The 25,558-nt window shown below is 37.5% G+C and overlaps 1 protein-coding gene across 9 annotated transcripts in view; it reads left to right on the top strand.

The window, feature by feature from the left end:
• The first annotated feature begins 6,875 nt into the window (after window positions 1-6,875).
• The window catches only part of LOC133881525 (sterol 3-beta-glucosyltransferase UGT80B1), a 42,875-nt gene continuing 24,192 nt past the window's right edge, over window positions 6,876-25,558 (top strand). For 2 of the 9 annotated variants that reach the window (XM_062320461.1, XM_062320467.1), the window contains exons 1-9: window positions 6,877-7,111; window positions 7,918-8,031; window positions 10,231-10,327; window positions 10,452-10,600; window positions 13,841-13,911; window positions 18,961-19,042; window positions 19,231-19,332; window positions 19,519-19,574; window positions 19,943-19,972. In XM_062320461.1, the coding sequence (XP_062176445.1) occupies window positions 7,028-7,111; window positions 7,918-8,031; window positions 10,231-10,327; window positions 10,452-10,600; window positions 13,841-13,911; window positions 18,961-19,042; window positions 19,231-19,332; window positions 19,519-19,574; window positions 19,943-19,972 (785 nt within the window). In that variant the 5' untranslated portion in view covers window positions 6,877-7,027. Of the gene's footprint in view, window positions 7,112-7,917; window positions 8,032-10,230; window positions 10,328-10,451; window positions 10,601-13,840; window positions 13,912-18,960; window positions 19,043-19,230; window positions 19,333-19,518; window positions 19,575-19,942; window positions 19,973-25,558 lie in introns of all 9 variants that reach the window. The other 7 variants (XM_062320460.1, XM_062320459.1, XM_062320466.1 and 4 more) reach the window with 6 other exon arrangements.

Below are 25,558 nucleotides of genomic sequence, written 5' to 3'. Positions count from 1 at the left end.
TTATTATGTTTCCCACAAGTTGACTTAGTAAAAAAGACATGAGAATTGAATGAGACAAAACTCATTCATCAACAACTAAATATAAAATGCTCAAGCTTTAATCCCACGTATAGCTTCTCTCATTTTGCCAAGCTTTGTCTTCTTCTTCGATTCCTACAAAAACACAATTCATTGCATTAAAGATATGACCTTCCGAAGTATTGAACACATAATCAAATGGACATGTCATCAGAGCATTTAGATTGCTGAAGACATATGTTATCAACTGAAGCAGTGAAGAACTCTTTAGTTACATCTGTTATGATGAGCTGGAAACAGTTGAATGAGCTGTTAAATAATTAGGATATTTTAACAAATTCTGTTTAGTTTTGTTAAATAGACTAGTGTTAATTTTACGTGTATAAATATAAACATTTCAGTTTTGTAATTCATTCAATGAGAATTAGAAATTTCTTCTGCAATACTTTATTATTTTCCAGCAAACTAAATGCTTTGATGATGTGTTCAATACGAAATTAAGTTTTAAGATTTTTTTTATGTGAAATAGGACCGAGCCTGTTTGGTTGTTGTTTTGAAAACATAAAACAGCAAAACGTGTTTTCATACTGTTGTTGTGCGTTTGGCAAAGTGTTTTGAAACACAAACGATTGAAAACAAAAACAGTTGAAATATGAAAAATGAAAACAACTTCAACCTGTTTCCGAAAACAGGTTTGAGTTACACTTAACAAAAACAAGCGGAAACAACAAAGACGCGTTTCAGTATAAGTGCACAATAACTAAACAGTGTATGAGGTATCTGGTTCGATTCTTGGAAACAAATGATGAGGTTAGTTTCATATCTTATTCTCTTCTACTTCTGCACCGTTTGAAGCTTTTCTCTAACATTATTCGTTTCTCTACCACTTTATCGTTGCGTCACGTAGATCTTGGTAAGTTACTTGAAATTTAAAAAAAAATAAATAAATAAAATAATAATGTATTCCCATTCAGACAACCAAGTATAGAGTTATGGCCTTTTGAAATTTTAGAGTTTTTTTTTTTTTTTAATAATTAATGCAAAAGAGAAGGGTTTTTTGGAATTTAAAGACGTTTCCGAGAATATTTTTATGACAAACTGGCTTTGGCCATTTTTCATCAAATAGATCTCAAAGGGTCACACGGAATTTAAAAAAAAAAAAAACTATCCACGCTGATTGAACTACCGAGTACACGTTAAAACCACGAACGACTTTCTGGTTTTTCTTATGCGAAACAAATGGTTTCTTTATGTTGAAATGGCGTATTCTAGAATAGTTTTTGGACAAATCAACTTCATCTATTTGCCATCACATAGATCTTAAAAGGTTATATGAGTCCAGAAAAACATTCGCCTTCATCGGGAAACCGAGTGCAAAGTAATGACCTACCAACGTTTTAGGGGTTTTTCTATTCAAAACAAGAGGTTTCTTTGGTATTTAAAAAGGTTTTCTGAAATATTTTTGGACAAATTGCGTTCGACCATTTCCCATCTCGAAGATCTGAAAAAATTACACGAAAACGAAAAAAAAATAAAAAATCACCTCTATCAAATATCCTAGTTTTGGAAATTAGTTTGCGAAAACATCTTTGCCCAGCGAAAAATAAAATTTTCAAGTCAAGATCAAACTTTATGAAGAACTATATTATTTTAAAATAAATTGCAAAACAAAAAAACATTTACTTGAAGAATTCGGTCACTCCTTGGCTTTAAGGGCAAAATTTTGCTCATTGCTCCTCAACGAAGAATGTGTGGTCTCAAGGATTATGAGACCTTCAGATATTCTTACCAATGACGGATGATAACCAAGAAAGTGGATTCTCAACTTGCTTTTCAAAATGAGTGTTAACTCAAGAATATCAGTTCTTAGTAAAAATTAAAGAACTGTTGCAGTTACTTATCATTTCAAGAGCTATATGCATATCTATTTATTGGCTCTCAATACTAGGAGAGTGTTAGATTTAAGCAATGTATGACAAGCTGTAGTAGAAGTTATAGTATAACTAGAACTCCACTAGGAGTGGAAGGCTAGGGCTTGGAAAACCCTAGCCTTCAACCTCATGGAGTTAACGCATGGGGCCAGGAAAAAATTCTTTGGCCCATGCGTTAACTGCAGTCCCTCTTGGGCTTGGGTTTTATCCCAATGTCCAATCTCCCATCTTGCATCTCATGCACAGTTTCTCTCTAGACCATATTTTTAATAAATAAAAATAAACAGCTCAACAAATAAAAATCCTTATCTGGTTAAATTAAATCACCTTGGTGAGGGACTTAAAGGAAAAAAAAAAAAAAAAAAAAACTAGCCAAAACAGTTTCGACTCATCAAGTCATTTTTTAATTACAGTTGATTCCACTAAACAATTGTAATTGCACTCTAGTTTATATTTTTATTAAAACAATTAATCTTTTAAACTTACTTAATATTGACTTTTGATTCCGCCATGAAATCTTCCGTAATAGAATTAAAGCCAATATACTGTCATTTAATTCTCTACCTCTTTATCCTTGCGTCATTGATTTTATCTATTATTCTTGTACTCATGAACGTCTTATCACATGTACGTTATATTTTAGTATCTTATACCAAAATGTTGTGACCAGAGATTGAGAATAATCAAATCTATCTCAATGAAAAATTTCTTATCATTTTAATAAAAGATTTGGATTTCTTCTTAAGAAAAGCTTTCTCACAATGTTAATTGCAATAACCAAACGCACCGAGAATGTTAACCATGATATTGGTCTCACCCATAAATTCATCAAAGTGATCTACATTTCACATTTGAGTATACAATCATCTCAAGATTTAGAATTAATATCATAAGAAGTCTTGAGAGTATGAGTTTTTCCCATCGACAGTATTTTAGTGGAAAAACAACTCACTTGGTCCGTTGAGTGCATAACACCTACACATCAACCCAAAGCCCCCAACTTCGCCTGATCAAAATAAATCACAAAGATTCGATGTATAATAGTTTTCACAAATGGAATGCCCAATTCCATTACCGATTGTGAGATACACAAAATATAAGACTACAAGGATTTTTTTTATTTTTTTTTTATTTTTTTATGAATATAAGACTACAAGGATTATGGACTAAGACCTTGTGTGATAACCCTGTTACTCACACCATAGACAATATTCAATATAATCCAATGGCTATTCACATGCAAAATATATATAATCATTATTAAGCATGTAAAATATCATATGCCTTATGCTCATAAATAAATCAGTGAATAACTACATTTATTCATAACAAACTTATATGTCAATAGTACATTGGGATTTAGGGCATAAACCCCAACACTGAGTGCACAGTTATGACCTTCCAAAGTATTTGGGTTTTTCATGCAAAACAAAAGCCTGCTTTAGTATTTAATGGCGTTTCTTGAGTTTTTTTTTTTTTGGACAAACCACCTTCAGCCATTTTTCATCTTTGTTAATTTTGAGGTTTATAATTGCTATCACAGAGGATCGAACGTTCGATCCTCAAAGGCCGAGCGTTAGATGGTGACAGCAACATACGATTAGGGTTTTTAATAATCGATTAGGTTTGTAACACTTAATTAAGGTTTTATGTGTACGATTAGGGTTTCTAGTATGCTTTGTGTCTAATATTAGAGTAGAATTTGCAGTGATATGAAGACTAAGATGTCAAGGATTGAGGATGATAGCCTGATGTAAGTAAAATGCTTACATAACTATTTTATTTCACTATGGGATATGTTAATGAACTGAGCATACTATTATTCCATGTTTCAATAAGAAATTATGTCATGAGCTTATTAAATTTATCAAATATTTATATATGCTTCAAACATATATTTGATTATTATACTATTTATAATAATTGAACATAGGGTGTAGATCGTTATGTATGGATGGCGAGCACATATTATATATGGGCTTAACCTTATGGTCACATAGATTGATTTTTTATTGTTTGGCCTTAGATACAATAATTTTATGGGTGATCGGCACACCATGTATGGATGGGGTTACAAATATGACATCGTTAGTGGTGTGGATCACTCAGGGTTTAAATCTGGTCAGACCACTAACGATGACAATATGCGACAATATCAGGACACTGATATTGTACTACATGTGGGTAAAAATACCAAATGAAAGACTAGTATTATTAGGTTTGCATAGAATAGTTATAATATGTTAATTTTTTAATTCTATCTCATTTGAGGCTCTATACGTGTTTTATACGATGATAATGGTTGATGCTGATGGAATGTTTAGATTCGGCTAAGATCATTTTTATTCCCCTTTTTACTATATCATTACTCTGATAAGTTAGTTGTTGATAAGTTAGTTGTTGAGGTAGTAAATTCCATTAATTACTAGCTAATTAGTATGGAGGAACTGCGAGTAACACTCCGAATTAATTAATTTTGGGGCATTACAAGATAGTGCCGATAGCCCATAATAATGTCTTTCATGAATACACAAAGAGTATAACTTCTATCAGGTCTGGGCATAAAAGGGTTATTTTTTGCCCTCCAATAATAACATGCCAAGTCAGTTTAGTACACCAAAAAATTATAGGCCGAAAACACTCGATCGCACTTAATTGACGAACTTCACACAGAAAGAGGCAAAGCCGGAGAATGAGCCTTCGTCCCCACCAACCAGGAAAAAAATTCTAAAAAATAATAACGAAAGAAGAAAGAACAGAAAAGTCAACAAAATACACCATTGCTTCCTATCCCCTTTCCAGGCATCACACCAAGAAAAATTCAAACTTGTAATGGGTATATTAGATTAGTGGACCCTAATCAAAATTCCCAATATTTTTGGTCAATAACTAAATATCCACAAGATTCCGTTTGAAATTCTAATCCAGCGCTGGAGCATGTGCAGGGTTGACTTTGTCCAGCACATGCTGGTACCACTGCGACACTCTGAATTCTGAAACGCCATCTAGAGATCGCCGTGGCTGGAGAGACTTCATCGCCGCCGGCAATTCCTGCCTCCATTGGATCAGACTCTTGCTGTATTATTGTTTTGTGCAGATCTGATTGTGGGTTGCCGCCGAAGAGAAGATCAGCCGGAAAAAAATCAAGCTTTCGATTTTTTCTCATGGATTTGGTGTGATTGGGTGTTTTCAGCTTATAGTGTTTTGGTGTGCTATACCAACGTGGCATGTTATTATTGGAGGGCAGAAAATAGCCTTTTTATGCCAAGATCGTATAGAAGGGGCTCTCATATACAAAACATACCGAGTTTGATTGTCATTTCACTCGTAATCATTTTCACTAGGGTACTCTACATTTACACTCCATTGCTTCCAGATCTCTTTATCAACTTCTTGTTGTCTTCACTAATCTCATCCCCTGGGCGTATTCGTGATCTGATTTGGAAACTCAATATGGCTTTTACCTGATTACTTTGAATTTGAGGGTGGATGTTATAATACAAAGGTTAGATTTCATTGCAGAATATTTTGATAATATTCTGCATTTTTTTTTTAACAAGATAATATTCTACATCTGAATTATTGTTGAATATTCCTGAATTTTTTATTGTATATTATTCTTTCATATTTCACTAGCCTCGTACAACTATGAAATAGGTTGGCCTTTCTTATTCTCCATTATCTTTTCTTGGTTTCATTATTTTTATTTTAACCTATAAAATAAAAACACTCACACTTCGAATCAATTAATGAAGATGAAACGGATTAGAATTTGTATTCATCATTCAATTCATACATAAAATGGATTATTATCCTATTCTCTTTTATAATAATATAATTTAATTCATAACAACTAGTAGCATTTGAGCTGTTCCTCACCGAAATATTTTGTCAATTAAGAGATTCGAATCTTGACCAATAATAAGTTTTGAATAAAGCTCTGTTTGTTTTGATGTAAAATGTTTCCTATAAAACATTTTTCCTATTTTTAGTATTTAGTACGACTGAGAATCGTGGTCAAACCGAAAACATTTCTCGATTGACTAAAAAATCTTTTTTAACTTTCGTAAAATTGTTTCATTTTTTTAAAACCGTAAATCATTTTATGAGTTTGAGTTTCGTCTTCTTGTACACACTCTCTTGCAGTTCATTCTTTATTCTCGTTGGAGTTCGCCCAAGTCTTCCACCACTCCCACAAGGTTTGTTGGAAATTATTGTCAGTTGCCAAAGTTTGCTAGAGCTCAATGGAATCTGCCGTCGGCTGCCGCCACTAGAGTTTGTTGAAATTCGCCATTGGTGTTCACTAGAAGTCATTGGCCATTGTCGAAGATCATTGGCCATTGTTCGCTGTCGTTGATTTTTGCTATGAGCCAAACGTTAAAAAATATTTTTTACGAAACTATTTTTCTTGAAAATTGATTTCCGGAAAAATAAAAATATTTTACGTTGAAATAAATGAAGGCAAAGTAATAATTTACATTCGACTTTGTAAAAATAAATAATAGTTAAAGAAAAGTTTAATAATTTATATAGAAGAATGCTATTTAGTAAACTGCTATATGATTGCCATATAATTTGATGATGTGACATTAAAAATCAGTTATTGAATGAGCACTTGTAAAAATGGCTGATTTTTACTATTACATTTCATCTCAATTTTATGATAGTCATATATCAGTGTACTAAATATTATTATTAAATTATTCTTGGCTTTATGAGATAGAGAATGCGTACCAAGTGTCGGTATTTACTATGTGGGAAGAGAAAACAATTAATTTTAGAAATTTTTTTTATCCCTTAAAAAATAATATAATTTTTAAAATTAGTATTGGATCAAATTTTAATAATAATGTATTTTATAAATTAAATCGTAATTTGAAAATACACAAAATACTTAGAAGGGAGACTCAGTAGCAATTGTTTAGAAAAAAACTACACGGGAACATAGAAATCAGACAAAATTTCAATGAGATTGATTTCTAACTCACCTCAATTCAAGTCCAGAAGTAAGGTTCCAAATACGTCTCAAGTCTGAGAGAACGAAAAGAGCTTTGTTTGGAGCACGTTCTGAAATAGTAATGGAGGCTGAGACAGAGGAAAGAACAAAACCAATTGCCATCTTCATGGCCTTCGGTACTAGAGGCGACGTCTATCCCATCTCTGTAAGACCGTCCCTCCGTTCCTTTTCCCTTTTGGTTGCTCTGAAACTATTTAGAGGAAAATCGAAACAGAGTATTTCTAAGTTTTCTGAGTCCTAGAATTTTCATTTTTTCTTTGGTTTTTCTCTGCAACCAAACAGAGAGTTAATATGTTACAAGTTTATAAATTAGCTAGATTCAGAGAAAATAGACAAAGGTAGAGAAAGAATCCTCAGCTATTGATTGATTGATTGATTTATTTTTATTTTCCGCAATACCGAGGGTTTGGATTAGAAGTTTCAAAACATGGGATTTGAAAAATTGTTATTTCAAAATGCAGATGGTAAAAACGCAATGTTTAAAAATGCAGACAAGCTTTGGTAAAATTGCAATTTGACCGATAAAATCGTAGTTCCACTTTAAAAATCTTGCGATTTAAAAACGCACCCTTGCAACCGCTCTTTTTTAGAACGAACTTCCAAACAGGATAATTTTTGCAATTTGTATGAAAACGCTCGTTTGGCTTGCGCAATCGTATGCCAAAAGGATTCTAAAAGAGGAAATATAATAATTCAACTGAAATGTGGCAAAACATTGACACTGGCTTTGTCTTCTTGGATTTATATGTGCAGATTTCTTGTATTCTTAATGTCAGCCCACTAAATTTTACTTCACTATTGTTCAAGAAATTTCTGTAATAAAACAAAAATTCTGTCTTCAACTGAGAGAATGTTTTATAAGAATCTGAGCCCTATTTTTGGTTATGTTTATAGATTGGTTTCTCTTTGTAATGCATATGGATATTGTAATGACAGTGCCATTCGTAACAGTTGCAATGTTTCCTACCTCCTCATCCTCCCTTACCTTTCCAGGCCATTGCTGAAGCTTTTGCTTGTGACCAGAAACAATACAATGTGGTCCTGATAACTCATTCAGCGCATGAGGTTTGTGCCGGTTTGCTTTTGAAATTCCTAATTTATTTTCATCTTTAATAGGTAACCAAATTGCTGATTATTTTCATTAGAGTTAATTCCATCAATAATTAAAAACAAGAATACAAGACATGAAGACAGGTCAAAAGGCTGCATCTTGAAGCCAGCTGTTGGGATCACGTGCTTAAAGATTTTTACACGACAGAAGTAATCCCATGATCTTTTACTTTAAGAGAACTGAACTAGAACATGCATTAAAATGAAGCACAAGATAGGTGCAGTTACATGGTAATTCGGCCATTCCTTGGCTTATAGGGTAATGTGAATTTTCTTCTCTTTGCATGGTGATGAAGAACACAGCTGGGGTGTGGGATGAATAACTTTCAAGTCTTCTCGTTGATGACTGAAGATGACCAAAAGAGTGGGCTCTCAAAACGTTTCTCAATATCTTGTGAATAATAGAATTCTAATGAACTCTATTGTGTAGTATGAGTGTATAAACCTCTAGAGAATTTTTGCTCTCTATTAAATGTGTTGTTTATGTCTCCTAAGGACCTCTATTTATAGGCTTAGGTTACTTGGAGAGGTATGAGAGAAATTTCAATCCTAGTAATACTAGGAAGTCGGCTAAGGGGAGGATTTCTCCCCTTTGCATACACGGCCAATGAGCCTAGGGCCAGGGTTTAAACCCTAGCCCAATGCATGGGCTTGGGTTTTATCCCTAGCCCAATGCTCATTTATTTGGTTATGCATAAGAATTAAATTCCTTAGCCCAAATACTTCCAATACCTTGACACAACGAATTAAATTCCTTGGCCCATGTTTTATAAATAAAACAAGCATCTAAAATAAATAACTGAGGCCTTATTATACTAGTAAAATTATATTAGTTCAAAGAGAGACCTAAAGGAAAAAATATAACTAGCTCCAATAGACATATGACACTTGTCATCTCATGACTTGTCACAAGTTACTATTAATTACAATTAATTCCGTTAAATAATTGTAATTGCACTCTAGTTAATATTTTCGAATTTAATCAATTAATCCCTATGACATATTTATTACATATTATCTCTCCATGAATATTCCGTAGTTGAATTAAAGTCGATTAAGACTGTCATTTTAATTCACTATCTTTTATCATTGAGTTCCCAATTTAATCACATGATTATTCTTTGTACTTTGTGAAATCTCATCTCGCTATGTACGTAAAGTTTAAGTAATTCTTACTGAAACACTTAGTCCTGAGATTCAGAATAATCAAAGGGGAATATCCATTATCACTTGGATTCTCACAAAGGACTTGGATTCTATCTCAAAGATGGTGTTTCCACAATGCTACATGCGATCATCCAAAGCACCGAGATTTTCATGATAATGTTAATAAAGAATGATGACTCACATGGCTCGTTCAGTGCATTGCATCAATATGCTTCCGCACCAAAACCTCAACCCGAAGTCTCTACTCCACATGATCAAGATAGATCATCACGGTTGATGTGTCTTATCCAATGAAATACCCAGTTCCATTTTCGACGACGAATAATATTTTATAAGCTACAAGAACTTATGACTTAGATCTTCTGTGTGATAATCACATTACTCACATCAAAGTCACATTCAATGTAACTCAAGGGTCTTACATGTACTGATAGAATAATATGCAATCAGAGATATACATGTAAATAATTATAAATGCCTTATGCTCATTTAATAAAATAGCAAATAAACAACTTTATTCTATAATAACTAAAATACCATGTAAAGTAATTGGAGTTTATGACACGCTTCCCAACACTAGCCTCTTGAGCTAATGCTGATATGTGGCAGTAAATTCAAACAAAAGCAAGTAAATAAATCACAAGCTGCATTACTAACAAACAAGCAACAAACAAGGAATTAACATGACAACTTTAACTCTAAAATTGAGCTGAGAAGAGCAAGAGTCTTTCCTTGGACTTCACTTACCTGGTGGTCCATACATGAATATGCTGTTACACCATTTCTTTGATAGACTCTAGCCTGCCCTTTGGGTTCACAAAACTAGAGTGGTCAGTTTTTAAAAGCTTTCTCATGGCATAAAACTTGAAGAAATAAAAACTACTCGCAAAAAGTTTTCATACCTTAAAATTGAATCATGACTTTTCTAAAAGTTGCTCAATAAAATTTTAAGCAAAGCCTGTTCATGTCATGATTCCTTGGTTGCAGAACTTAGGTCATCACTTGGCAGAAAAGCATGTTGCTTATTATCCAATTTCATCTGCACCTGTTCTTTCTACTGAACAAAATCATGAAACTGCTACAGGTTTGGATTACTGACTTTGGTCTCCTTGTTATTTTATATACAAAGCTAAATTACAATGGATGAAATTGGTTGTCTACAGTAATGAACAAGCTTACATCTTTAATGGATCCTTTTGTCTTATTAGGATCAGCCCCAGTGGAGTTGTCATTTTTGCTGCACAAAAAAAAGCTTCAAAGAGAACATAGACAAGAATGCTATTCTCTAGTTCAAAGGATATTTGGACGTGGCCCAATCCTGGAGGGTGATTTTATTCTGATAAATTTCTTTGCATTGGTATTTTTTTTATCGTTGAAAAAGTTTAGTCAAAATAAACTTTCACCAAAAAGTTTCAGAAATGGTTTATGAAGATAATTTTCACCTTTATTTTTGTGATTTAACATAGTCATTTATAAAACATAAAAGAAATTGAATTATCTGCCCTTTTAAGTTTGACATTTAATTTTGTCTATTATTAATGACTGATACGCCATGGAAGATATAAGGAAATGTTTTATTCATTAAAAAAAAGATAATTTTTTTTTTTTTTGATAAGTAATTTCAAATTCAATAAAAAAGCGCAGAGGGGCGCAACCCTAATACACGAGAAGTATATAAGAGTGCCCCTAAACGGGAGGAACAGCTAATAAATTTAGAAAGTATACAAAAGTAGAAACACCTAGGTGGCAAAGACGGGACGCTATCCAAAGATATAGCGTGTTAAGCACACGCTTCCTTAACACTACCATTACAGTCTCGACATCTTCAAAAAGCCTCGCATTCCGCTCCCGCCAAATGCTCCACAAAACACAATGAGGAACTAATTGCCAAACTTTTTTAGCTAGGCCATGCCCAAAAAACGCACCCCATGTAGTCAACAAATCCAGTACCGTTTGTGGCATGACCCACTCAACTCCAAATAAAGAAAACATAAAACTCCAAAGCTCACGGGCGGCGTCGCAATGAAGTAACAGATGATCAATAGACTCCCCCTTCTTTTTACACATACACCACCACTCAATAACCACAATATTCCTCTTTCGCAGATTGTCATGGGTTAATATTTTTCCTAAAGCTGCAAACCATACAAAGAACGCCACCCTTGTCGGAGCCTTAGCACACCATATATTCTTCCACGGGAATGATGGGCCTTCTTTCCTACTAAGCACTTCATAATATGACCTTACTTAAAAAAAACCCCTTGTAGAAAGGTTCCAAACTAACTTGTCACCCTCTCCTTGTCGAATCGAAGTGGAGTACAACCGCTCGAAGAAAGAAAGCACCATCTCCATCTCCCAGTCCTGGAATTGCCGCGTAAAGAGAATATTCCAATGAATATTTCCATTATGAACAGCCAAATTATCCACCACCATTGCAGCTTTGTTCCTCACAATACTATACAGAACTGGATAACAATGCTTCAAAGATCTCTCCCCACACCACCAATCATGCCAGAAACTGATATGTGACCCATCCCCTACCACAAACCGAACATAATTGCAAAACTTCTCCCATCCTTTCCTGATATATTTCCAAACCCCCACTCCATAGGAACCCGACACCTCAATAGAACACCACCCCCCCTTTAGGCTCCCAAATTTGGCGTCAATCACCAAACGCCATAAAGCCTCTCTCTCCCTACCATATCTCCACAACCATTTACCTAGAAGAGCTTGATTAAACTGGGTGAGGTTGTGAACTCCCAACCCACCTGAATGCAACAGAGTACAAATCCTGTTCCATTTCACTAAATGAAATTTGGCCTCATCCCCTATACCACCCCATAAGAAATCCCTCTGGATTTTTTCAAGACGATTAGCCACCCTCAAAGGAATAGGGAACAACGACAAGAGATACGTGGGGAGATTGGACAGCGTGCTCTTAATAAGAGTCAACCGCCCGCCCTTTGACAAATACATACGCTTCCATCTAGCCAGCTTCCTTTCCATTTTCTCAACCACCCCTTTCCAAGTAGAAACGGACTTGTAAGAGGCACCCAAAGGCATACCCAAGTAAGTCATAGGCAAAGAACCAACCTGACAACCCAAAAGCTGAGCCAACCCTTCAACATCCTCCACCTCACCAATAGGAACAATTTCTGATTTTCCTAGATTGATCCTTAATCCTGATGCTGCCTCAAAGCAAAGAAAGATGCATCTCAGATGTCGAATTTGTTCTTCTTGCGCCCCACAAAAGATCAACGTATCATCAGCAAACAATAAATGATTCACTACTATTGCCTCTGACTCTCTATGTCCCACTGCAAAACCTGTCATCGAACCCTGCTCCAACGCAGCAACTAGCATCCGGCTCAAAGCCTCCATAACCACCACAAATAATAAAGGTGACAGAGGATCACCTTGTCGCAACCCGCGAGAGCTGGTAAAGAAACCCGACGGAGTTCCATTGACAAGGATGGAGAATCTCACCGTAGAGATACAAAAACGAATCCAAGCCCTCCATTTCTCCCCAAAGCCACAACGTTGTAATAAGTAAAGCAAGAAGTCCCAATTCACATGATCATAGGCCTTTTCCAAATCCAACTTACACAGCAACCTAGAATCCCCCGAACGAATTTGACTATCCACACATTCATTAGCAATAAGCACTGAATCCAAGATTTGTCGACCACCTATGAACGCGTTTTGGGTGTTTGAAATAATCTTACCCAAAACTGATTTAAACCTGTTTGCAAGGACTTTGGAAATAATCTTGTAAATTCCCCCAATAAGACTGATAGGCCGAAAGTCTCTCACATCCAAGACATCATTCTATTTTGGAATCAGAGAGACAAAAGTAGCATTGAAGCTCTTTTCAAACTTGCCTCGAGAGTGAAAATCTGCAAAAACAGCCATAATGTCATGTTATAGAATATCCCAACACTTCTGAAAAAAAGCCATAGTGAAGCCATCGGGGCCCGGTGCCTTATCTCCGTTAAAATCTCTGATGACATCCCATACCTCCTTCTCCTCAAATTCTCTTTCTAGCCAACTACTCTCATCTTCATCAATTGAAAGAAAAGAAAGGCCCTCGACCCTTGGCCGCCAAGAACAATTCTCAACATACAATTTTTTATAAAAATGAACTATATGCTCCTGAATCTGCCTTGGATTTCTGGAGATTTCACCATTTATGCTTAGAGAGTCCACTTGATTAAACTTGCGACGCGAGTTGGCCAACCTATGGAAAAATTTTGTGTTCTTGTCCCCCTCCTTCAACCACAAAACTCTAGATTTCTGTCTCCATATTATTTCCTCAGAAAGAAGAGTTTTCTCCAGCTCTCTTGACATATCTATCTCCTGTCTCCATAAGGAAATGTTTTACAATATATATACTTTCTCCTGTCTTTTCTTTTCTTTTTTTCTAAAGGAAAGACATTAATGGAAAATGGCCTTCCATAAGATAGCAAATGGTTTGGAATATTATACATACATGCATACATACACGTATTAGACTTGTTGATTTGAAAAATGAATTCAGGCAGTAGGTGCAATAAGTGTATGATACCCGGAATATCTCCTTTGCTTGATGATGCAGGAAGGGTGGAGCCTTGCGGAAATGTTTTGTGTCCGTTGCATAGTTGCTGCCCCATATGTCGTCCCATATAGGTGAAGAATTTCATCTTCTTTTTACACAATTGAATATTGAATGTAACCATGTATTTTCTGTTGTGACTGGCTAGCCTCAAATTTGCCTCCTGAATAGTTAATCCAGTAGGAGTCTTCCCTATGAGGGAAAAGTCAGATGTTACTCCATTTTGGTCTTATAGGAAGAGAAGAAGTTCTACTGCTATAGATAACAAAGTTATCTTAATGTTACTTATAAAAAAAAAGGGGTTACTACCCATAGTTGGTCCTAACTGAATGGGGGGGTTCTGGGAGGGATGCCTTGTATCTGACGTTGACCTTCATTATTTTTTTCTAAACTTAAAGTGTGTATTCTCAAGACTTGAATCCACACACTTTGTGCTTGACAACTGAAAAGTTTACCATTGCACTGGACAATGACCCCTATGAATGTTACTTATCAATAATTTTTTCTCTGGAATGGGTTGATGTCAAATGGATAAATTAACATTTTAAATATTAAATGTTTTACTAATGAAAAATGGTCCATAACTATGTTTAGATATCAGCCTGTTGTCTGTATCCCCTATAGTTTTGACATATTGATGTAACTGCTGGTAGCTATATGGAAATATAAGTCATCTAATTTGGTTAGCGTCGACGTTGGAGGTGCTGATGGGTATTCCGGAAGATCAATAATTTGTCAAGTCTTTCCGAGAAGGTTCGAAAATTCTGATTGCTCGGAGGGGTGGCAACAAAACTGGGCGCTTCTTAGAGGTGATAGTATTTGGTTTGGGCGGTCGGAAAGGTTTCATTATCATCCCTGAGGGCCGTGGAGGGTGGGGATGGCAGAAATTCTCCGGCGAGTTGCGTAAGGCTGTCGATTTCCTCTCTGCTACGGTGGGTAGCGGGCAAGGCTCCTCGTTTTCGTCGACCAAGAAGGATGCTAAGGTGCTAGGGCCAAGCTTGGGCTTGGCCTCAAAGTGGACGGGGCCTTCCTTTGCGGAGGTGTTGTGCTCGGTTTCGACCTCTGCTCTAAATAAGTTGCCCTTGGCGGGGGAACTTTGTTCCGGGTTGAGGGCTTCGTCGAAGGAGCCGGGTGCTCTTGATCCCCTCCCGGTGCCGACTCATGCTGAGCAAGTCTTGAGCTCGGCGGTGGGTTGCCCACATGATCCGTTGGTTAAAGACCGGTCTCTTGATTCGCTGGGCAAGAAGCCTCCCCCATGTTCAAATTCGAATTTTGAACGTTTTATGATGCGCACGTGGAGCAAGCTGGTCAACGGTTTGAAAGTGGTCTTGGGCCGGACTATTAGGAATTGTTTGGGCCGGCTTGTCGGGTCTGGCCTAGGTCGAAAACGTTCTGGCTTTCGCTTGGCCTGACTCCTGCCGAAACCTAAAGCACATACGGCGATCGAACTAGGGACGCCTCCTTTTCCGGCGCCGTCTCGGCAGGGGCCCTCGTCGTCAGCAGGTCTAAAGGCTCTTCCGGTTGGTTTGTCTTCTTCTGGGGTCTCTCTGGTTTGTCCTCCTCTTAGGGGTTTGGAGGCTGTTTCGTCGGGGAAGGGTATAGCAGTTCCAGGGGCGTCATTTGCCTTTCCGGCGCCATCTCTTCGGCCAGAGACCTCATTGCTGGCAGTTCCATGGGCTTTTCCAGTTCGGTCTTCCTCTTCAGGGGGAGGGTCTAGTAGCTTGAAGGTGGATCCTAGCCGGGTCACTGCCGCTAAGCCTTTCGGTGCTTCTTTGGCAGTCTCCCAACTCACGGCCTCTCCTTCCGCTGGAGCGACTGAGTTGGGGGAGAAGCTGCGCTCTTCTCCCCCTGTGGTTTTTAAGCCTTTTCAGAGGTATATTAGGAAGGCGATGGTACTTAGGGAAGGGTTTCGTGGAAGTGGAATGATGTGCTACTTTCAGATTCCCTGAAAGCCTCGAAGATGGTCGCCGACTCAGCTGTTAATAAGGCTTTGGTTGCAGAGCCTCCAGCGAAAAAGGTTTCTAAGCCTCTAGTGAAGAAGGACTTTCTTAGAAATGGGTTTCTCAACCCTCGCCCGGTGTTGCCAACCACTTCCTCTTCGCCCCGGAAGGTCTTTGATGGAGAGATAGTCGGGCCTTCCTCCCCTCCTAGAGGCTGCTCCAGTTCTTCACCTGTTGAGGGTAATGGTTTCTCTCAATCTCGGAATTGGCCGATCGGTTTTGATCATAACGGGGAGATTGTGGTTTGGGAGGAGGATGTTGATTTTTGGGATGTTTTGCCTTTGGATTGGGCGTCAGAGGGTGCTTTTGGGGAGGAGGCGTTGACAATTCGAATTGCCATGGAAGAAGAATTTCAGCGTGACAAGATGATATCGCGCAAAAAGTCCAAAGGTAAAAGGGAGCTTCTAAATCTGCATAGCTCTATCAACTATGGCGACTCTAAGCCTTCTGCTAGGAGTAGGAAAGGAAAGAACCTTATGTTGTAGAGTTGTATGCTTGGGTTGGTTTGTGGGTTGTTCCTCAGGCTTTCAGTTTTTGCTTGGGATCTTTTGAGGGTTGTTGTTCTTGGGTTTTTCCCTCTGTATTTTGGGTTTGCTTGTATTTCGGGTTTAAGGTTTTGGGGGTGTTTTCATGTATCTTGGGTGGGGTTTTTTTGTAGTTTGGGCTTTATGGGAGTATCTTCTGGATATTGGGTTTTTGAGGGCTTTGGGTATTGTGTGTGCGTAGGTTCTTGTGAGTTTTCTTTTGTGGGCTAGCTGGGTGTTCCTATGTATACTTAGGGGCGCTTTTTACTTTTTTAATAAAGTTTTCTTACTTATATAAAAAAAAATAAAAAATAAAAGTCATCTACTAGTTATTGATTGTAGTATATTGTAATTTAATGGGCTCTTCCAGGGGTGGAACCACGTTGGAGCTTGGGGGGGGGGGGGGGGGGGGGGGGGGTCCCTTATTTATTTATTTTTTTAAATCTATCAAAATTCTTCTAAAATTAACTTTTTACACCCCCCCCCCCCCCCCCAACCCCCCGTTCTCCCCCAAAAAAAATTTATTGTTTTTAGTTACTTATCAAAAAGTATATTGTAATTAGACACTGAAAAAATGTTTTTTGTGGGGATCACATCTAAAACACATGTTTAGATAACTGACTTCTGAAAAGTATCTTTTGTGTTTAAACAACATTTTTGCTGTTTAAATATCCAATCAAACAAGCTGTTAGGGGTTTGGATGGCTGTTCCTGGGTTGTGGATAGTATAGGTGGTTTGGGTTCTTCAGAACTGGATTCTACTCCCTTTACCCTTTGGGTGTTTTACCTCCCGATTTGGCCTTGGATTGGGAGTTGGATAGTGATGAGGATATGGATCCGTCCTTGACTATTTTGGAAGCCATCGAAGAGGACTTCCATCGGGGAATTAAGACAGCGAGTCCAAAGACCAAAGGTATGGGGGAAGTTTTGAATCTGGTAAGCTCCATCAACTACGGTGATTCTAGCTTGTCCTCTCGGCTTAGGAAAGGCAAGGCTCACATGGTGTAGGATTGGGGTCTTCTGAAGGTTTTGGGTTTGAGGGCTTGGGTTTTTGAGGGTTGTTGGGTTTTCTTTCTTGTTGTAGGTTGCTTTGGTAGTTTCTGTGTACTTAGGGGCGCGTTACACTTTTTTTATAAAATCTTTATTACTTATAAAAAAGAACTGGATTCTAGGAAAATGATATAAGAAAATCAGATTAATATTGGTTGGAATTTGAAATAAAGAAGAAAAAAAAGACAAACATAGGTATCACTCCTAGTTTTCTTAAGTATCACACTTTGGGTTTCCTTGGCATCACACCTCAGAGAAGGGTTGCGTCAATTGGAGATTTCACAGTCGTCTTCTTTAATCAACTATTATAAGAAAAACCCTACATCTATATATATTGGCATATAATGCCTAACCCTAATGGACTTATACTAGTTAAAGCTCAAACCAAATATGCGAAACCCCATAAATAAAACCTAATAACTTAATAAACTCAGAATCAGATCTAATGGATCAAAAGTACATTTCATGCCCATAAATATAAAATTATAGAAATACCCTTGAATCTTAATAAATAAAATTGATTTCTCGTTGCCTGCATCACGTAGACTCCAAACAATGACTTTTTATATACTTTGGTATCATGTTGGGGATCCATGATGAGTGAAATAACTTAATGAAAATTTGAGAATATGTTCTCGTGTTATTACAATTGTGATGCAGAGTGAAACAAGAATAAATTTGTCGTTTTATTTTATTTAGATTATTAGTTTTATTGTAGTTCAATTAGAGGCTTGACCCAAAGTTTTGAGTTATTTGTAATTCAATAATGGGCTTAGCCCAAAAGTGAGTCACATTAGCTTAAGTTATTTGTTATTGGAAAATGATAGATTTACAACATCACCACAACAACTGTACAACACCCCCTCACATGGGGGTGGGGCCCAGTGTGTAGGGCCCACTCTAATGTGAGGGAGTGTTGTGCAGTTGTTGTGGTGGTGTTGTGTAGGAATCAAATCCCTTTGTTATTTAATAATGGGCTTGGCCCTTGGCCCAAAGTGAGTCACATTAGGGTTAGAGTTAGGGTTAGGGTTTAGTCTATGAGCCTATTTAAGCATAACATTCTATTGTAATAGTTAGTTGATGATGAATGAAAAATTGAGCGTGCGCCGCTATGTTTTCTCTCTATTTTCTCCCTCTCCTTCGGCTTTCTTCTCTCTTTCTTTCTTTCTTGATTTCTGTTTCTTCTTCCTCTATTTCTGCTTCTTCTTCCTCTTAATTTCTTGCTTTATTTCTTTGATTAATCATCCTACATCAAATTGCAATGGTCTTATACTCTCTCTCTCTCTCTCTGACTAGCAGGTTTCAATGTCCCTTTTGGCCTTTCATAGCTATTTTTTCATGCATATGAACCGCCTTTATATCTTTTAGATATTCACTGAGACTTTATAGTTTCCATTCTTCTTGAAAGACCATGTATTTTTTTTCAGTCAATTTTCCAGCGACATTTCTCTCAACTTTGTGTTAAATGTCCAGTAATCAGCAATAAGGATTTTGGAGCTAAATCTTTTTATGTATGATTGCATTAGCTCTTTTCTTGATTTACCGTGCAGTGTACCTTCATCATTTGAGCGCCGGTTCAGAAAAGAACTTCCACTTTTGTATAGATATCTCCAGGAAGCTCCCATTGACAAGGTACTCATGCTTCTCAGTAGATAAGCTTGAATTATGCCACTGTAGCTGGTTTTTTGCCTAGTCAAGTGATGTGCAATTTTGCTGATAGAAAAACATCATTAAAAAATAAATAGATTCTGTTCCTCTTTTATTCAAGTAGGTCTTACATCCATAGCTTTATCGATTTTGATCTACCTCCATGCACATAGGTTTGTTGGAAGGACGTGATTCATTGGATGTGGCCTCTTTTCACTGAAAGTTGGGGATCATGGAGATGTGATGAACTGAATCTGAGTCCTTGCCCTTTTACGGTTAGTGTTGTCTACACTTTGCTACATTATGTAGCCCCAACTCAGTTATTCAGAAGACAAAACCTTTACTTGATAGTTTATTCATGAAACAACATATAGCCTTGCTGTGTGCTTATTGTACTGTACAGAGCTACATGGCTTCTCTGTCTTTCTTAAACTCATCGCAGTGCTGCTTTCTTGACTCAGGATCCAGTAACAGGTCTCCCCACATGGCATGATAGGCCTCCATCTCCCCTATTATTGTGAGTAATTAGTTTCACACAAATATACATCCATACATACTTACATATATACATAAACATGTATATATATATATATATATATATATATATATATATATATATATATATCTATGTTTGAGATAAAAAGGGCTATATTTATAGGTTATCCTGTGATGTAACATGGGACATAAATGTGTCTGTAGGTTTCTTCTTCTTGAGCATTATTTGAACTTTTCAAGCCTTGATACTTGTGCATTCCATCTGGTTTGAAATAACATGGAAGTTTGAAATGTGGAAGTTCAATGCTTGTGAATTCATGAAATCTTTTTTTTTTTTCTTTATTTGACAAAAAATAAATTGTTCCTTTCCTATTTTTATTTATGATGCAGGAGCATTGGAATTATTGTGCTGACAGTCATGTGAGTCACTTGAGTAGGGTAATTATTTTTGATAAGTAATTTAATCATATTAAAAAACACAAGGGGGTGCAACCTTAGTTTACTGGAAGTATACAAAAGAATCCCCTATTCAGTAGAAAAAGAACAAAGATCCAAAACGTTAGAAAAACTAGAAAAAAAGAAAACTATTATGAGCTGTTATCCATGTGTAAAGGGAGTTTATTATAATCCTTTTCAACTCCACCGCCAAAGTCTCTTTATCTTCAAAGCTCTGTACATTCTGCTCTGTCCAAATACACCACATTAAACATAAAAGAGCTAACCTTCAAACTTCTAAAATGTCATGATGCCCCACCTGACCCCCCCAACTCATCAATAACTTTCTCGCCCTTCTAGGTATAACCCAATTAACACCAAACAAATTATATAGCGAGCTCTATAAATTTCTTGTTACTTCACAATGAAGAAGGTGATCAATAGACTCCCTACTCTCCTTGCACATACAAAACACCCAAGTCTTTTTAATGATTAGGACAATACTAGTGTTATGTCGAGTTATAAATAAATCTTAAGAGATTGTAAGCAGTCACTTTGATTATTCTTTTTTTTTTTTTAATAAGTAATTCAATTTAATTAAAAGTTCAGAGGAGCGCAACCCAAGTACACAAGAAATATACAAGAGAACACCCTATTTAGGGAATAAAAGAACACAAGTGCAGAAATTCCGAAATTTTAGAAAAGTGATGACTATTGTACACCACCATCCAAGCATAAAGAGATTTGAACATGACAACTATCTCTCAGTCTACGAAACTCCTCGCACTCCGCTCTCCCCAGATGTACTTCATTAAGCATAGATGAGCCAACTTCCAAGATTCTAAAATGCATTGATCTCCCCATTGTCCTCTCCAACTAGCCAATAACAACACCACCCTTGTAGACATGACCCACTCTACACCAAAAAGATAGAAGATCGAAACTCACAATTCTCTAGCCACTTCATTGAGTAGAAGGTAATCAATAGTCTTCCCTCTCCTCTTACACATACAACACTAGTCTACCACTATGACATGTCTTTTTCTCAACTTATCCGAAGTTAGAGATTTTTTCTAGTGCCGTCCACACAAAGAACACGACTCTCGAAGGAGCTTTAATTCTTCAAATGCTCTTCCAAGGAAATGGGGAGCCAACAAGAGTGCAAAGCGCATGATAGAAAGATCTAACCTCAAACTTCTACTTTTTGGAAGGGATTGAACACATTTTATCTTTGCCACTTTGTTTCAATTTGAGATAATGCAAAAGATCAAAGAATGAAGTGACCAAGTCCACCTCCCAATCATGCACTGAACTGGTAAAAGAAAAATTCGACTGAAGGTTGCCGGTAAGGAATTGCACATGATCTGCCATCAGAGCCTCCTTACAACAAGTAATTCTAAACAATTCTGAAAAGAAGCCTTTAAGGGATTATTCCCACACCGCAAATCATGCCAAAACTTAATCTTAGACCTGTCTTTCTTCTCATATTTGACAAATCTAGAAAACAATCCCCACCCATCCTAATTTTTTTCCACACCTCCACCCCGAAAGGACCAACACCCTCTTTGGAACACCCTCCTCCCCTGGTGCTATCATATTTGGTTTCCACCACTGATCTCCATAATGCATCTCTTTCCATCGCAAAATGTCATAATGACTTCTCTAACAGAGCTCGGTTAAATTGAATCAGATTTCTATCCCCCAATCCACTAGAGTAAACTGCAGAACAAATTTTAGACCAACTGACTAGATGAAATTTAAACTCATTGCCAACTCTACCCCACATAAAATCCATTTGAAGTTTCTCAATCCAGTTGGCAACTCCTACGGGGATGGGAAAAAGAGATAGATAATAAGTGTGCAAATTTCAAATTGGGCTGTTTTTGGTTATGTCTAGATGAGTAGTCGACTTGTATGGTTGTTGGTGGACTACCGGTAGCACTTGGAGTGCTGCTATGTGGAAGATGGTGCCTTCATGCCTTTTGTGCTGTTTATGGAGGGAAATGAAGGATAGAAGTTTTAAGAACTGTGAGAAGACTTTGGAAGAGATTAAGTCTTTATTTTTCAATACCTTGTATCTTTGGACATTTTTTTTTTTTTTTTTTCCATTTCCTTTGGTGATTAGTTATCAGGATTGTTTTTGTTCTTTTTGCTCCTACTAGCTAGGAGGTTTTCTTGTATACTTCTTGTGTATCTTGGGGCACCTTTCATTTTTAATGATATCTCGATTACTTATCAAAAAATTAGAGTCACCACACTTCGATAAGTAGAGCCTCTTCCAACTAGCTAAAGGACGTTCCATCTTTTCAAGAATGCCATCCCATATTGATTTAGCCTTATACGAAGCTCCCAAAGGAAGAGCCAAATATTTCATAGGCAATGATGACACCCTACGACCAAGGATACGAGCCAAGCCTCCAATATCATTCACCATGCCAACATGGACCAACTCTAATTTAGATAATCTTCAACCTTGACAAAACTTCAAAACATAAGAGATAACGTAGATGACGAAAATGGTCCAGCTTTGCCTCACAAAAGATCAAAGTATTGTCTGCAAACAAAAGATGGGACACTAGGAGCTTATCCGTATTCCTTGACCTTGATGAAAAACCTCATAAAATCCTGCTATTCACTAAGGTGGACAACTTTCTACTCAAAGCCTCCATGACAACCACAAATAGCATAAGGCATAAAGTGTCTCCTTGTCTTGAGGCCACGAGAGCTATTAAAGAAACCTGGAGGAGAACTATTAACCAACATCGAGAAATGCACCCTAGATATACAGTGAGCTATCCAATCTCTCAATTTCTCCCCAAAGCCACATTTCTACATTAGAAAACTTCAGCGAGATTTCTTTTGGAGAGGTATTAATGAGGAGTTTAAGTTCCATTTAGCTCATTGGTAAGAGATTTGTTCTCCGAAGCAAACTAGTGGATTTGGAGTAAGAAACTTGATGAAGTTTAATCAAGCATTGCAGGGTAAGTGGTTCCGGCGTTATGATACGGTGAGGGAAGCTTTGTCGAGACCGGTTGTGGAAGCAAAATATGACAGTATGAGTGGAGGTTGGTGTTTTAAGGAGGTAGAGAGACCCTTTGGAGTTTGAGTGTGGAAACATATTAGGAGGGGGTGAAGAGTTTTTTTTTCGAGATTTGTCAGATAGGAAATGGGAGATGGAACTGGCGTGATTTATGGTGTGGGGATTGTTAGAAGAGTTATTTATGAGTCATTAAGGTTTGGGGGTATTTTGGTCATTGTAATGTTCCCTTAAACCTATATAATGAGATGTGTGGTAGGCTACTGTAACAGAACAATAGCCTCCACATTTTTTGTCTAAACCGTTTATGCAAACATGTTATCAGAGCCTTAGGGTTCAGATTCTTGTTCCCTTCGTTTGTAGTCTTTATTTTCCTCTATATTCTTGGATTTTTTTTTCTCTAATCCTCTTACGTCTTGGTGAGTCGTCTTTGTTGGTAGCACCGCCCGTGTGGGCGGTGCCTGATAGAGCTGTTTGTTGTAAGAAAAAAAAATCCGTGTAGTTAATCCGTAGTAAAGTTTGAAAAAAGAAGAAGGTTTGTCGTGTGTTTTCACAGTGGTTCTGGGTATTTGACTACGTGCAGTGTTCTTTGGCCATGTTTGTGGCATTGTTGTTTCTCAGTGGCCTCAGTGGCTGCTTTCCTAGTTGTCTCCCGCACTTTCTGATCATTTGCGGCGACATTTGCCTGTATCCGGTGAATTTGTGGCAAAATCTGGGTGATCATAAGTAGTTTCGTGGCTTTTCAGTGACTTTGTGGTGTTTTCCGACGCTGTCTAGTCGTCTCCGGGGAGTTTTTGGCAGTTCTGGTGACTTTTGGGCATTACGGTAGTTTTCGTGGTTGATGGGGGCTATTGTGGCGTTTTCCGGAGACTTTTTGGCAGATTGTGGCATTTAATGTTGTTTTTTGAGTTCATTGGCGACTTCTATGGTGTTTTGAAGTGTTTCCGTTGAGTTGTGGGTGTTTTCTGCCAGTTCTGATTGTCGTTGACAGGTTACCGGGGAATTGGTTGGAGAAGACGTCCCTGTTTAGTTACTGGTTGCTCCTGGTCTGTAACAGGGATAAGGCTATCCTCTTTGAGATTGGGAATAGCCTAATCCCGGTTTTCTTTTGGATCCACATTCCATAGCTGGTTCTTGGTATTTTTGGAATGTTTTCTTCTGGTTCAGTCCAATTCTTGTTGTTTTGCAACTGGTTTAGCTTGTTTTCTTACTGGTTCAGTATGTTTAAGACCGGTTCATTGTTTTTCAGACCGTTTCAATATGTTTTAAGACTGGTTCAATGGTTTTCAAACCGTTTCAGTGCCTTTCAGGTCCGGTTCAGTGGTTTTGCAGACTGGTTTAGTGCCTTGCAGGTCCCGTTCAGTGGTTTTCAGACCGGTTCATTAGTTTTCAGGCTGGTTCTGTGTGTTTTAAGACTGGTTCAGTGCCTTACAGGTCCACTTTAGTGTGTTTTTCACCCGGTTTAGTTGTTTTCTTTCCAGTTCAGCATAATCTTTGGCTGGTTCTTGCTATTTCTTGACTAGTTCAGTGGGTTTTCAGCCAATTCAATTGTTTTTCGGCCCTTTCAAGTAATTTCTTCATCAGTTTGAATGGTTTATCGCTCCATTGGTTTACATGGAGCACCCATTGGGTTTGTTGCTAGGGGGAGTAGTTCCCGTTCAAGTTTTCGTTGTTGTTGGTTGTTTGCTATCGAGATCCGACTGGCCTAGGAGTTTTTTTGCAGTGGTTTCCGATCAGTTAGTTGTTTTGCAATGAGATTCTACTGGCCTTGATGTTTTGCGGTGAGATCCGATCTACTTTTGGTTGTTTGTTATTGAGATCTGACCAGCCTAGGTATTTTGCGGTGGTTTCTGACTGGTTAGTTGTTTTCTGGTGAGATTCTACTGGCCTTGGTGTTTTGTGGTGAGATCCGACTGTCCTAGGTGTTTTGCAGTGGTTTCCGACCGGTTAGTTGGTTCTCGGTGCGATTCTAGCAGCCTTGGTGTTTTGTGATGAGATCGTCTGGCCTTGGTGTTTTGTAGTGAGGTCCGATCTACTCTTGGTTGTTTGTTATCGAGATCTGACCGGCCTTGGTGTTTTGAGGTGAGATTCGACCGACCTAGGTGTTTTGCGGTGATTTCCGACCGCTTAGTTGTTTTCTGGTGAGATTATACCAGCCTTAGTGTTTTGCAGTGAGATCCAATCGGCCTTAGTGTTTTGCATTGAGATCTGATATACTCTTGGTGTTTTGCAGTGAGATCCTACTAGTCTTGGTGTTTTTTGACAAGATCCGACCGCCCGTTGCACTTTCCCGGCAAGTTATTGACTGGTGTTGTAGCTTTGAGCAAATTTACTTCTATTTTATTTTATTTATTTGTAATCAGTCTTTGTATGGTTTGCTCCAAGCTGTTCCAGCTTGACGGGAAGTGTTAGAGTATGTTTTTCTAGGTGTTTTTCGTTTGCTTGTTTCTTCCAAACTAAGCTTATATGATATATATGCTCCAGCTTGAGTAGGAGTGTTAGAAGAGTTATTAGGGTTTGTGAGTCATTAGGGT

The sequence above is a fragment of the Alnus glutinosa genome, chromosome 11 (genome assembly GCF_958979055.1).
Source record: "Alnus glutinosa chromosome 11, dhAlnGlut1.1, whole genome shotgun sequence".
Classification (NCBI taxonomy): domain Eukaryota; kingdom Viridiplantae; phylum Streptophyta; class Magnoliopsida; order Fagales; family Betulaceae; genus Alnus; species Alnus glutinosa.
Note: the sequence above shows the minus strand (reverse complement) of the source record. Positions and strands in the feature narration are given on the sequence as shown.